The sequence below is a fragment of the Periplaneta americana genome, chromosome 8 (assembly GCF_040183065.1).
Source record: "Periplaneta americana isolate PAMFEO1 chromosome 8, P.americana_PAMFEO1_priV1, whole genome shotgun sequence".
In the NCBI taxonomy this organism is placed as follows: domain Eukaryota; kingdom Metazoa; phylum Arthropoda; class Insecta; order Blattodea; family Blattidae; genus Periplaneta; species Periplaneta americana.
Window position 1 is genome coordinate 149,637,726 of NC_091124.1, and position 15,088 is coordinate 149,652,813.

General features: G+C 35.3%; 1 protein-coding gene across 1 annotated transcript in view; it reads left to right on the forward strand.

The window, feature by feature from the left end:
• LOC138705147 (mitochondrial-processing peptidase subunit beta-like) overlaps positions 1-15,088 on the forward strand; it is a 35,107-nt gene that overhangs the window by 16,288 nt on the left and 3,731 nt on the right. The window contains exons 6-7 of the mRNA XM_069833808.1: positions 8,086-8,369; positions 10,866-11,069. Of these exons, the coding sequence (XP_069689909.1) occupies positions 8,086-8,369; positions 10,866-11,069 (488 nt within the window). The remainder of the gene's footprint in view (positions 1-8,085; positions 8,370-10,865; positions 11,070-15,088) is intronic.

A 15,088-nucleotide genomic window follows, 5' to 3' on the forward strand; every position in this document is an offset into this window, starting at 1 on the left:
TATTGGTGAAGTTAAAAAAAAAAAATGTAGAAAACATTTATAGTAAGTACTAATTCTTACCGTTACATTTTTCCCGTAATACAGTAAAAAAAAAAGGGGGAAAAAAAAGAAAAAACAAGCAGCTGTTAAAATAATATCCACTCTTGAAAATACTTAATGATACGTGTAAAATTATCGACATTCCAAAATAGTACACAACAAAAAAAAACATATTTTCACTTGTGTATCTAACAATTTTCTTTGATTGAAGTTGAGTGGGTTACAGTGTATAAAACAATAAGTTTATGTTTCTGTTGGTATTGGAACCTACAATTTTCATTTCCTGAAATTGAATGCTTGTATATTTAGTCAGCAGTCCGAATACTGGTTAGAACCTCACAAGTGACATCATTAAGGCTGTCAGGATGTGGTAGGATGTCAGTTCCTTTATCTCCCCCTTCCATTGCATACATCGCTGACTAGTAACACAGTTCACAGTCCACTGATATGGAGTAAGGTTAACATACTTGACCGTGAAATGAGAGGTGTACGAGTTAAAATCCTGATTGGACAAGTTACCTATTTGAGGTACTTTCCGGGGTTTTCCTTCAACCCATTAGGAGCAAATGCTGGGTAACTTTCAGTGCTGGATCCTGGACTCAGTTCGCTGGAATTATCACCTTCCTCTCATTCAGACGCTAGATAACCATACTTACTTACTTACTTACTTACTTACTGGCTTTTAAGGAACCCGGAGGTTCATTGCCGCCCTCACATAAGCCCGCTATTGGTTCCTATCCTGAGCAAAATTAATCCATTCTCTATCATCATATCCCACCTCCCTCAAATCCATTTTAATATTATCTTCCCATTTACGTCTCGGCCTCCCTAAAGGTCTTTTTCCCTCCGGCCTTCCAACTAACACTCTATATGCATTTCTGGATTCGCCCATACGTGCTACATGCCCTGTCCATCTCAAACGTCTGGATTTAATGTTCCTAATTATGTCAGGTGAAGAATACAATGCGTGCAGTTCTGTGTTGTGTAACTTTCTCCATTCTCCTGTAACTTCATCCCTCTTAGCCCCAAATATTTTCCTAAGAATCTTATTCTGAAACACCCGTAGTCTCTGTTCCTCTCTAAAAGTGAGAGTCCAAGTTTCACAACCATACAGAACAACTGGTTATATAACTGTTTTATAAATTCTAACTTTCAGATTTTTCGACAGCAGACTGGATGATAAAAGTTTCTCAACTGAATAATAACAGGCATTTCCCATATTTATTCTGTGTTTAATTTCCTCCCGAGTATCATTTATATTTGTTACTGTTGCTCCCAGATATTTGAACTTCTCCACCTCTTCAAAAGATAAATTTCCAATTTTTATATTTCCATTTCGTACAACATTCTGGTCACAAGATATAATCATATACTTAGTATTTTCGGGATTTACTTCCAACCCTATCGCTTTACTTGCTTCAACTAGAATTTCCGCGTTTTCCCTAATCGTTTGTGGATTTTCTCCTAACATATTCACGTCATCCGCACAGACAAGCAGCTGATATAACCCGTTCAATTCAAAACTCTCTCTGTTATCCTGGACTTTCCTAATGGCATACTCTAGAGCAAAGTTAAAAAGTAAAGGTGATAGTGCATCTCCTTGCTTTAGCCCACAGTGAATTGGAAACGCATCTGACAGATAGACAGCTAGATAACCATAGCAGTTGATAAAACGTCGTAAAATAACCAATTAAAAAACATAGTTCTCTAATCAGACTTGTGATGAATGCAACAGTAATTGTTCTTTCTTTGACACATATCGCTAAGTGAGACATAGCCTACTGCCTGATAATAGGAATGCTTACACTATGTGGTGTGAGCATGCGTGCGTGTGTGATATTCGGGTTCTGCATATTGCAGATAGATAGTAGAACTGTGACCCATTTTCAAGTTGCACATCATTTCGGCAGACCACTCTTTGCATGATGTGTATCTGTGGAGAGTTATGTCGTGTACTAGGGTGTGTGTATGTGTAAGTGTAGTGTAGAGAATGTGTGAGGATGATGATGTAGATGAGGAAGGGAGAAGGGAAAACCTGGTGCCGGCACTTAGCCTACTCCTGTCGAATAGCACCAAGGGGGCGAATCACTATCAACAGTGACATATGCCTTCTCTTCATATGCACTGTGGAGAGATTTGGGATTTAACCCAGTCATATTGATGCACAATCTAGTGATTAGAAGTTATGCACCACAACCTCTTCTACTCCCGAGGTAGAAATTTTAAACGAAAATCTCTGACCCCACTGGAAATCGAACCCAGTCTGGAGACAGACGTGCTACCACAGAGCTAACTCTACAGACCTATGCTTACATCATAACACCATATAATAATTAATAAATCAGTTGAATATTCATAATGCCGTATGCTTCATCATTAATTGTGTAACCCTTGTTTCATAACAATATTTATAATGCTTCTTTCTATTAATCATAGTCTAATCACCCTAATCTAGCTGCCATTTTAGTGTCCTGAGGCTGAACACACTATCTTAAATTGTTTTGCTAATGTTTGTTACAAGATTTTTAGGAAATAGAAAAAATTACCTGTATATTTTCATTTTTCAATTCATTTATTATGTCCATAGATCTGACATCAACATTATAGCTTTGAGATGTAGAACAAATCAAAAGTTATACAAAAAAATATAAGAAATAGCAATCAAAGTGCCTGGAATTCAATTTACAAGCATAAACATCTCATAAGTTAAGCAGTAAGTATGAGTATGTAGAAATTTGGTTAATTCTGTTCTGAACCTTTTTTCTTGGCTCTTCAGAACTTTAAGATAATTAGGCAGTGCAGTGAAGACCGTTATACGTGAATAGTGAACTGTTTTTTCATAACAGCTGAGACTAACAGAAGGTAGATGGATGTGTCTTGTAGCATACGGTACCGGTATCAAAATTATGTATGTATGTATTTTTTTTACCCTTCTTTACAAGCATGTTCCATTACAAAAATGCAATACTACATGCTAATAGATTACACATTACCAGTACAATATTGCTAACTCTTCCGAATAAAATGTATACATATTATTGCTAGCCTATTTTACTTTTCCTAAATTTATTATTTACAACGTGTTAACATCTATGCTACTGTTGAATCTTTTAAATACATTGTACAACACTATTTTAGAGCCTATTCTGTTTCCCTGTTCAAAAATATAAAAAAAATCAATACTATTTTTAATCCTTTTAAATACTATGTTTAGAATTATACTATTTAACAAATTAACCTATTTTCCTTAAATTTACTATTTACAACGTGTCAACAATTTACAAATTAAAAAAAAAAATTTAAAAATAATAAATCAATACTATTGTTAATCCTTTTAAACACTATGTTTAGACGTATACTATTTAACAAATGAACCTATTTTCCTTGAATTTACTATTTACAATATGTCAAAATTAATAGTTATGTATGTAGTGTGTGCGTGCGTGCGTGTGTGTGATCTGAATTTGACAATAAAGTCATTCTTCTTCTCACCTCCCAATATTTAGAGATGAGGTTCTTAAATGTTAAAAGTGCATCACATATTAATAAATGTCTCTCATCCATTTCTTTTTCCTTTGAACACAAAAGGCAATTTGGCGACGCAAATACGTTACTCCGATTTTATGCAGGTGTTTGTGTAGGAAATCATGACCAGTAATAAGTCTGAACATTGCTACAGATGATTTGTGAGGAAAGTCTGGAATCATTTTATGTTCAATTATCAGTTTAATCCACTGAGCATTTTTATTTTTGCTTTTAATTTGGAATTGATAACTTTGATTGATCTTCCTTTTGATGATTCGTTTTATTGATTCGTATGCAAAATTTTATTGGGTTCTTTGTTTGATTTTTGCTCCTTTTTTCGCCAACATATCTGCTGTCTCACTGCCAATCACTCTACAGTGAGCTGGGGTCCATTGCAATATGATGTTTTTCTTCAGATTTTGAATTTGTCGAATCATGGCATGTTTCTTTGATTTTTTGCATTTTAGGGTAGCTAGTGCATGCTATAGCTGAATAGCAGCTTTGTAGTCTGATAATATTATAAAATTATTGCATTTGTGTGTTTTTTTGCTCTGGATTTAACAATGAAGTCATCATCCTTCTTGCTTCCCAATATTTTGATGGAAGGTCCACAAATATCCTAAGAATTTTTGCATTTGTTTATCCAGTTAAAGATATTCTGTACTGATGTGTATATTGCCTCAATCTCACCATCAAAATTTATGGTATTAGTTCCAACACTTATGTAGAAAGAAAAGAATTGACATGTTCCTCCTGTTTCTTCGTCATCAAAGAGAGATCCATCTATATAAACATGAGTCCAGTCATTTACTGGGTATTTTGTATTTAGTGTTTGTAGTGTGATGAGTTTTGCTATTTTTGAATTTGTATCTTTTTTTTTACTGAAAGTTTCATTTAGGTCTAAATAATATTGTATTTCAAGGTTTTCTACTGGACTGTACCGGTAATTGTTTATTATATTTTCTTTTTCTTTGGGAATGTCTAGCATTTCTTTTAGTTTGTGGGTTTCTTTCAGAATTCCAGCTTTTGTTTTTAGGAACTGTTTGCTGTCTAAATATTTGTTGCATTTATTGTGGCTTGGTAATCTCTATAGTTTCTCATACAGTAACAGGGCCTGTGTTTGTAATTCTAAAATTAGTGGTTTGTTGGACTAACAATTCTTAAGGCATCTATTGAAGTACTTTTAGCTGCACCAGCTATTAATCGGAGAGCTTGGTTCTGTGTACATTCGAGTAGGTTTTTATTTGAGTTGGATACTGTTGTTAGTATTTCACCACAATATTTCAAAACTGGCTTGCTATACATATTGTATGTTGTATTTAATGTTTTTATGCAGCTACCCAACTTTCTTCCTGCTAGTCTTTTTAATAATTTGAATCTTTTTGTTGCTTTCTCAGTTATATGTGTTATTTGATTCTTCCTTGTAAGTTTCTTGTCAAAAATGATTCCTAGATATTTTGCATAATCTGTACTTTGTAACTTATTATCTTGGCCTTTCCTCTAATAGAGTACTTCTGTTGGTGTTTTACGTAGGGAGAAGAGTTGGTATTTAGTTTTTTTCTTATTTATTTCCATTAGGTTTTCTGTACACCATTTTTGTAACTCTGTAAAATCTGTAAGTGATTTTTGTAGTAGTAGTTTTACATACTGTGTGTAAAATGAACAAACAGAATGGACTACTCACCAATATAGCATTGGTCAGCTTGGTGAGGAAATGACCGACCTGATATTCCTTCTTTCCCATATGTCAGGCCCCTCTCTTTCTACTTTCCTATCCAGCCTCCCTTGGCTCACTCTTGTTGTCTTCGACCTCGATGGTATTAGAACATTCGAGGCCTAGAGGATTATTTCATCTTACTTCTCTCTACACATATACTTCCCTCTTAACAATCTCATGCTGGGTTGCCACGGCATAGAGGAACGTCCTCATATGGCAGATGAGGAATTGGTCAGTGGATTTTTATCTGAATCCTCCAGACTAGGCCAATGAGCTCGTAGACCAACGGCAAATGAGGTCCTCCAATCATATTGAGGGGTTGTTCAAACACGATGCAACTGCCAAAAACGCAAAACAATGGTGTTCTTTCTAAAAACCAGTTGAAAATGCGTCCCAATGCAAAATATACCGTATCAAAATTATTAATATTCTGATTAATACTAATTGTACATCAGGGAAAGAATGTACGCACAAGATAAGATCAATATTTCTAAATTTTGGAAAATCTTTTTACATTATGTCCTTTTATGTACCGGTACATTCTTTATTATTCTTAGGGCTATCTTTTGTAAAACAAAAATATGTGTAGCTTCAGATGAGTTTCCGCAGAATATTACCATAGTCCATATTTCATTATAGAATGAAAGTGTACAAAGTATACCATTTTAAGAGTGTTTCTACCGCCAATAGAAGATAAGGATCTTAATGCATAACAGGTAAAGCTCAACTTACGAATGCTGATGATTTTGAGTGCCTTCTATGAAAATAAGGTAGACGATAAAATTGGCTGTAACTTGACGACCCTGGTTCTAACCCCGTCTGGACCATGAAAGAATTTGTGGTGAACAAAGCAAACACAAGAGGTTTTTCTCGGGATTCTCTTGTTTCCCCTCACCATTATCATTCAGCAGTACTCCACAATCATCCTCCCGAGCCAGAGCTTCAGAACAAATAAAGTATGCCTGAAAGTTGTACACATTCATGTTTAATAGATAGATAGATTTTTATTAAGCCGTAAGAATGACAAGCATTCATGGCATTGTCAGTATACAGAAAATTGACAATACATAATATAATACATCTAGTGCTAAATATGCTAGGATACAGAATTACAAATGTTTTAATTTATACGCTGAAGGTGAGAACATTTTCGGCGACACAAGCTAATATATGCAATATTATACATAAAGCTTAATACTAATTAACATGTAAAAGTCAATCTTAATTGTACCAATTTCAGAATACACTAATTCAGATATACTAATATTTTTCTTCCAAGCTAGAGCCAATGTGGCACTGTCCCATGCAGTCTCTCTGTTTTCTCTTCCCAGTCTTGGCTTTAACTGTACCTAACATAAAATCATCAAAGGTAGTATCCGGAGGAGAATGTTAAATACTAGAGCTTTAAATTTAGATAAACATTTGTGCAAAGTGGCAAGTGTTTTAATAAAGTATTTTTTACCTCTTTTTTAATTTTCGCATATTAAGGTCTTTAATATTTTGTGGGAGTTTGTTATAAAGATTGCTGCCTCTATGTGATAAACTGTTAATACTTCTGGTAAGTCTGTGGTAATTCAAATGTATGTTCCTAAATGTTCTGGTACTATACTCATGATAACATTAATTTGTTTTAAAAGAGTCTATATTTTGATGCATGTAGCACATCACCTCTAGTACATATATGCAGGGCATAGGTAGAATTTTTAGTTAGTTAGTAATAATAATAATAATAATAATAATAATAATAATAATATTATTATTATTATTATTATTATTATTATTATTATTATTATTATTATTATTATTTACTTACTTACTCATAAATTATGGCTTTTAGAGAACCCGGAGGTTCATTGCCATCCTCACATAAGTCCTAGCCTGAGCAAGATTAGTCCAGTCTCTACCATCATATCCCACCTCCCTCAAATCCATTTTAATATTATCCTCCCATCTACGTCTCTGCCTCCCCAAAGGTCTTTCCGCTTCTGGCCTCCTAAGTAACACTCTATATGCATTTCTGAATTCACCCATATGTGCTACACGTTCTGCCCATCTCAAACATCTGGATTTAATGTTTCTAATTATGTCATGTGAAGAATACAATGCGTGTAGGTCTGCATTGTGTAACTTTCTCCATTCTCCTGTAATTTCATCCCTCTTAGCCCCAAATATTTTTTCCTAAGCACCTTATTCTCAAACACCCTTAATCTCTATTCCTCTCTCAAAGTGAGAGTCCAAGTGTCATAACCGGTAATGTAATTGTTTTATAAATTCTAACTTTCAGCTTATTATTATTATTATTATTATTATTATTATTATTATTATTATTATTATTATTATTATTATTATTATTATTGTTATTGTTATCTATTTTAATCCCTTTGAAGTGTTGAATTCATTTATGAAGCGTCATTCTGTACATACACATTGTGTAAAGTTAGTGCAATGGTTAGTTAGAGACTGTAAACTCATATGCCCTTTACCGCCCTATGTGGTTGGCCCATAGGGGGAGGGAACAGGCTATGGCATGTTTACAATCTCGAAATATCCATTGCACTAGTCGTACCTACAGTGACTGTATGAGTCATAGAGTCACTGTAGTTGTACCTATCTTGTGTGGTTACTTTGAGAAAAACTAGTTAGAAGTTAATTGATGAACTAGTGGACTTACTCGTGGTAAATATGTTAAACATATTTAACACGAGTAAGTCCACTAGTTCATCAATTAATTATATTCAAGTGTTAAAAGTGGTGTATGCAAGATTCAAAATGGATTAGCTAGAAGTTGCTGCCTCCGGTTACAGGATCTGATATTCGAGTGCGTGATGATTCTATGCCTTTGGCTCACATCGCAATTGCTGTCGAGTCTTGTGGCTGGTCCGACTCTGACAACATTGCACTGATGCTAGCTAGTACACTTATTGGCACCTGGGATCGGTCACAGGGAAGTGGCATGAACAACTCTTCTCGTCTAGCTGCAAAAGCCTTGGAAAGCAATCTGGCACACAACTTCCAGTCTTTTAACACATGCTACAAGGACACAGGCCTCTGGGGAGTGTACTTTGTGTGTGATCCTATGCAGTGTGAAGTAAGTGTTAATTTATGATATCCTACATTCCTAGTAAAATGTCACATGAAATGCATAACAAAATAGTACTTTCCGTTACTACAGAATCAAATTTATTAGGCCTACTATTTCGAATATCTCAGCTTTTACCGTGTAACTACCTTATAAAATAACACTAAAAAGAAAATGACTCAGAATAAACTAGCACATATTCATCACTACATTTTGCAGTTGGAACACGGATGATGATGATGATGATGATTATTATTATTATTATTATTATTATTGTTATTATTGTTAGCATTATAATTATCATTACCATCATCATTATCATTTTAATGATTATCATGATCACCACTATCATTGTAATCATTATCCTTATCATTATCATTGTCATGGAGAGGAACTGTGCAATATAGAAAGCAAAAAATACTTAGTCTAAGGACAAAATTTGATATTTTCGAATACATACATACATAGTGTTCTGTCAAATGGCAGGTCTTTCACTGCAAACCCAGCATTTTCTAATCTTTCCTATTTTCTGCTTTCTAGTCTCCACATATGATTCATAATATAAATTTTAATGTGGTCTCTCATCTGATATCTTCTTCTGTCCCGAACTCTTCTCCCATTCACCAGTTCTTCCAGTGTATCCTTCAGTAGGCAGTTTCTTCTCAGCCAGCAACCCAACCAATTCCTTTTCTCTTCCTGATCAGTTTCAGCATCATTCTTTCTTCATCTACTCTTTCCAACATAGCTTCATTTCCTATTCTGTCTGTTCATTTCACAAGCTCCATCATTCTCCATGCCCACATTTCAAATGCTTTTAGTGGTTTCTCTTCACTACGTCGTTTTTTTATTTCAGTAGGTTATTTTACGACGCTTTATCAACAGCTTAAGGTTATTTAGCGTCTGAATGAGATGAAGGTGATAATACCGGTGAAATGAGTCCGGGGTCCAGCACCGAAAGTTACCCAGCATTTGCTCATATTGGGTTGAGGGAAAACCCCGGAAAAAACCTCAACCAGGTAACTTGCCCCGATCGGGAATCGAACCCGGGCCACCTGGTTTCGCGGCCAGACGTGCTAACTTCACTACGTCGTAATGTCCATGTTTCTGCTCCATAAAATGCCACACTCCACACAAAGCACTTCACTGGTATCTGCCTTAGTTCTTTTTCCAGAGGTTCATAGAAGATGCTCCTTCTATTAAAAGCTTCCTTTGCCATTGCTTTCCTTCTTTTGACTTCCTGGGATCAGCTCATGTTACTGCTTATAATACACCCCAAGTATTTGAAACTGTCCACTTGCTCTACTGCCTTATGTATATATGTGTGTATTTATTGTCACCAAAATCATGTACAATTTGTGTATCATTTGTTAATGATGATCCTGTTACTACTGCCTTATTTAGTATTCGCATGTTTACCTTATTTATTTTTCTTCCGACAACCATAATCTTCGTCTTGTTTGCATTTATCTTCATCCCATACTGTTCACAGCTGTCATTTAGCTCCACTAGCATATCCCTTAGCATCGTCTCTTCTTCTGCTAACCATGCCATATCAGCAGCAAATCTTATGCACTTTATTCTTCTTCCTCCTACTATCACCCCTCCCATGTTTTGAAAACAGTATCTTCGAAAACATACAGTATACATATTCACTGAGCGTTTTTCATTAATATTCAATAAATTTAAAATGGTGATAAAAACATTGTTCCATATCTGCAACATCAAACTATAAGAAGTCATACCATAACTATAAATATCTCTGCATTGGTTTGGAATTCGGGCCCAGTTTCATGTAATCGGTGACATTTATAGGTTTTCTAAAGCCTCTGTGAGCCAAGCTGTTCAAAATGTCATACATGGCATAAGTAACTTCTCTTATTTCTACCCATTTTTCTTGTTTTGTGTTTCTATTTAGAGAGGCAGGTTTTAGCCAAATAAAATATCCTAAAATGTCCTTGTTGTCTAGCAGTTTTTGTAAGAAACATAATTATTGCTTTAAAGCTTTATTGTTCTTGGAAATCATTTTCAGGTTTAACAATAACCATGACCTCTTATAATAATACTACTTATATATCAGCCTATAGATATTCTATTAGAGTGAAATGACAAAAATGAACTTTGATAGAAATCTGAATTTACTATTGTGCCATACCTAAGCGGCTAGAGTTTTTTGCTATAGTTTTATGAAAAGACCCTGATATTTTCTAACGATAGTAATAAGTAATAACTGTTAAAGTTAATATTGAATAAATTAAGAAATAAATAAACCATACATTTTATCCAGATTGTTTTGTGGTATTTAATAAGAACGTGTTTCACTTTAAGTGTAATACATGGAAGGTAACAGAATTGCAAATATAGTAGTGATCAGGGGAATTACGATTAAGCCTCGACTTCTTTTAGCATTACAAAGATAGGTAATTTTTTTAAATTTATGTTGTGAGTGTTCGTCATTGCACTGCCTTATATATCCAAATTAGTTTAATGTCTACTGGTTAATTGCAGGACATGATGTACAATATTCAGAATGAATGGATGCGCTTGTGTGTAGCATTAACTGAAAATGAAGTCCAGAGAGCCAAGAATTTATTGAAGACAAATATTTTGCTCCAGTTGGATGGGACAACACCAATTTGTGAAGATATTGGGCGCCAATTATTATGTTACAGTCGTCGTATTCCTATTCATGAAATGGAAGCCAGGATTGATGTAAGAATAATTAAATGATATTTTACTTATTGATGAGATGAATGCAAAAGCAAAGTACGATATTGTGATACATAGTTCTAGGCCTGTATGTTATAGCACAACTCCTGCGTTTTCTGCTTACTAAAACTTATGTGTATTGCATAGTTGATACTGCATTCAGTTTTATTTTTAATCTCAAAATTTTAATTAAAAACATCAGTTGCTCTGGAAAATAATGTTAGTATAAATAAATATTTAAAAATCTACATGAAAATTAGAAAATATAAATCGTCATGCATCCTATTCAATCATATACATTATACTTAGCGAATTTCGAACTGACGGATCAAGATCATGTACAAACATACAAACCACGCACAAGTTATTGAACTGAACTAAAGCACTGCTAATCCTGGCTGTCCCAGCTGACTTTAGTTGAGGAGAATGATACAGGATTGGGAGTAAGCACATGTGGAAAATGCAGTCCATTGCTTGACCTTGATCCAGTTCGAAATGTGCTGAGCATAGAAAAGAGGTCCACAAAACGAAGCAACTGATGAAAACGTTAGATTTTATTATTAAAAATAATTGACAAAACAAGAATAAATAGCGTACGGTATGGAATCGAGATATTAGAAAACTATGTGGAATAGCTTACTCTTGCGGTGGCTGAGTGGTCAGATCTTCAGCCTGTCATGTAGATGGTCCGCATTCGAACCCCAGTCAGTACTGGGATTTTTCAATCCATAGTGACATTTGTGGCGGACAAGGTCGCAGATGAGGTTTTTCTCGGGGTTCTCCCATTTCCCCATATTAGGCATCTACATCATTCTTTCAACATCTGTTCATTCCGTCATCATTCCATAGCATTCCTCGAATGCCAGATGGTGACGCATGGATAGGCTGACCAGATTTTTTATGGTCCAGCAGGGGACAATTTCAAGAAAAATCACAAATGCTTATCTAATTACTCTCCGTTGAAATGTTGCAGAAAATAGTAGATACAATGATAGAATTTTGCACACAAGTCTGTAGAGTATCTTAATTTTTTTTAAATAAAGGCATAAACACACGTAACTCCTATACATAATTATAGCCACTAACAATTCAATTTCAGTACTGATGCATGCATTAAAGTCTTTCGCATAGTATTGTACACACTGAACTCTAACACACATTTTACAAGTAACTTACTTGTCTGAACAATATATCTTTTTAAGAATCTATTCATTCCCATACAGCTTCACAGTAAGTTCTTCACATGAGAAATGAAATTTTGTTTTCACCTGTAACAAAGCTGTAACTGTTTCAATTTTCACTCTTGACTTTTCATCAGTCTAGATTGAGTTCATTTTGGAGAAAAGTCTTTCAACTGATAAATTACTGATTGAAAGACACACGACACTATTTTGAGAAGATTTTTCAAATGGAATTGACTTTTTTTCGAAACATTCAAAAACACCATACCAGTTTTCACCTGTTGGTTTGTCACAAAACTCCTCATTTTTTGAACTACTTAAAAATGGATGCTGCGGCTGTTCTAATGCTTCCGCGCAACGTGAATGAAGACAAAGATGCTATGTTCTTCTCAAAGAGTGCAGAATATCTCATACTTGCTCGTTGGTTCTTCTGTCTCATACTGAGAACCGTTCAGAAATGTTCATGAATCACAGCATTTCATCACGATACTTAAATATTTACGTGTAAAATGTTATTGAAACAAAATAAAAACTTCTGGGGACAATTAAGTTCCGGGAACAAAAACGGGGACATTTGCTCTCCGGGGACAGCATCTCAAAACTGGGGACTGTCTCCAGAAATCAGGGACGTCTGGTCAGTCTACACACAGAGGGGGCTGACCTAGGGGCAAGTGGGGTTACTTGCTCGAAACCTGGGTATGCAGCTCTTAGTGTAGTCAGCTGGTGTGGGTTAGCACCTAGCTTGAGGTTTGGAGCAATAGATCTTAAGAGGTCGCAGTGCTGAGTCGTAGAGCCCTCTCTCGAAATGCCATTGCATGTGGCGTAATTTACAACCATTTATTGAGACGAAACAAACATTAATGGAATGTATTTACAGTATATCATTCATACAAGAGACCAGCAACCAAAAAATGAAATTTATTGTACACAATGTGTCTTATTCTGAGTCACATCTGTGTGCTGGTCTTTTATATAGGCGACATTGGTTCGTTGGAATTTGTGGTGAACAAAACAGATGTTGCGTAGGGTTTTCTGGGAGTGCTCCCATATCCCTCTATTCCACCAACACACTCCGCTTGCCCTCATGTTATCTATTATCTACAATAGTTGAGAAAAGCTAGGGTGAAGTCTTGAGGGTAGTACAGTTTCCCAATGCTGAGATAAGGAAGTACTTGGGACTCTGGGCCCTGGAACTTACCAAGTACTCGTCTGAGAATGAGACTTGGCTTTGTCAGGAATGGGGCAGAATGTCCCACCTGTCAGCATCGGATTGAGGAAAGCCACCCAGGACATGGACAATAATTGCATATATAGGACACACAATGGACCAAAGTAAGTCAAGCGCAAGGATCTGCCCCCATGTTTAGCTCTCGAAAACATATATATTTCATTACTCCCTCTCTCTCTCTATCTCTCTCTCTCTCTTTCTCTCTCTCATACTGGTATTGACATATACGTTCCTAGAGGAAGGGATGGATGGAACATGCTTCACAAAATAATTTCCCATAGTCTAGTGACCAGAGTTTCTGGCCACAGTTCATGATGTCCCGGGTTCGATTCCCGGTTAGGGGATAGGATTTTTTTCTTAAAGCGAACTGTTCCTGTGTTCGTCCATGGTCTAGATTTAAGACGTCTCCTGTTGCTACATAATTACATATGATCATCCTACCGTAACTCCGCCTTCCAAGCACCCGAATTTCAGAAATGGTTTCGGGAATGTCGAAAGACAGCCTGGTGGCATTAAGGAAAAAAAAAAGGTTTCCTGTTTCCTGTTCAGTGTCACAACAGTTTGCACTACAATGTAAAAAACATTTGTCATTTGGGTGAACTATGACAAAGAATTTGTAATAAATGTTGTTGTTTAGTCAACTGCCCGAAGACAATTTCGAACCTCAAATAAGTAACACCAATAAGGCGTCACTTATGAGGCAACTAAGCCAGGAGACAATGGAGAGGATGGCCAGTTCCTTCATTGCTTACATCACTCACTAGTAACATATTATACTAGTTAGACTTCATATGCATACAAATAAATTGTTCTTCCTCTGACACATATCGTCAAGTGAGATGTATGCCTGATAATAGATATACATATCAGCCAGAACCTCAACTGGAAGTGTGTAATAAATGCTTTTTCCTAACTTTAATCATGCAAGAAATCTCTGCTCTATGCCCAAGACTACTAAAACGCGATAATGCAAATTTTTGGAGATTGTAATTAATAACAAATGATATATAAGTGACTGAGCCTGTACAATGTACGTGCTAAAAGTCAATAGTTTGTTCCTGATCTTAGAATTTTTAGAAGACAGAGTTAACTATAAAATTTCAATTTTATTTCAAAGTGTTGAATTTGTTATCACATGTACTCAGAGATAGACGCTTAATTTTTAGAAGTATAATTTAAATAGTTATTGAAAAACGAAATATTTCCTGTTTTAAGGATGCTGTGGTTACCTAGATGCTTTTTAAGATAAACCCAGAAGGAAGATATCGGTAGTATTTAGCTTGAAATTTAGATGCACTTTTTCTGCTGTGTTGGTTTTGCCAAATGCAAGCTGTGAGGAAGGGAGGAATTTCAGTGTCCTTTGTCATTGGAAGGCACACTTGTGTTCTACTATGACTTAAAAGAGATTACCTTAAATTAATTGTGTATTAGTGTGTATAACATATAGCTAAGATATTTTAAAGAAGAAGAAATCCATTCACCAAAAGACTGTCTTCTGTTTCAATGGACAGTTAACTTATATTAGTACATAATGCAACGAGCCTATAATGATAGTAATTAAGACGCAAGTATGGATGTTTATGAAACGAGCGCAAGTGAGTTTCATAATATTC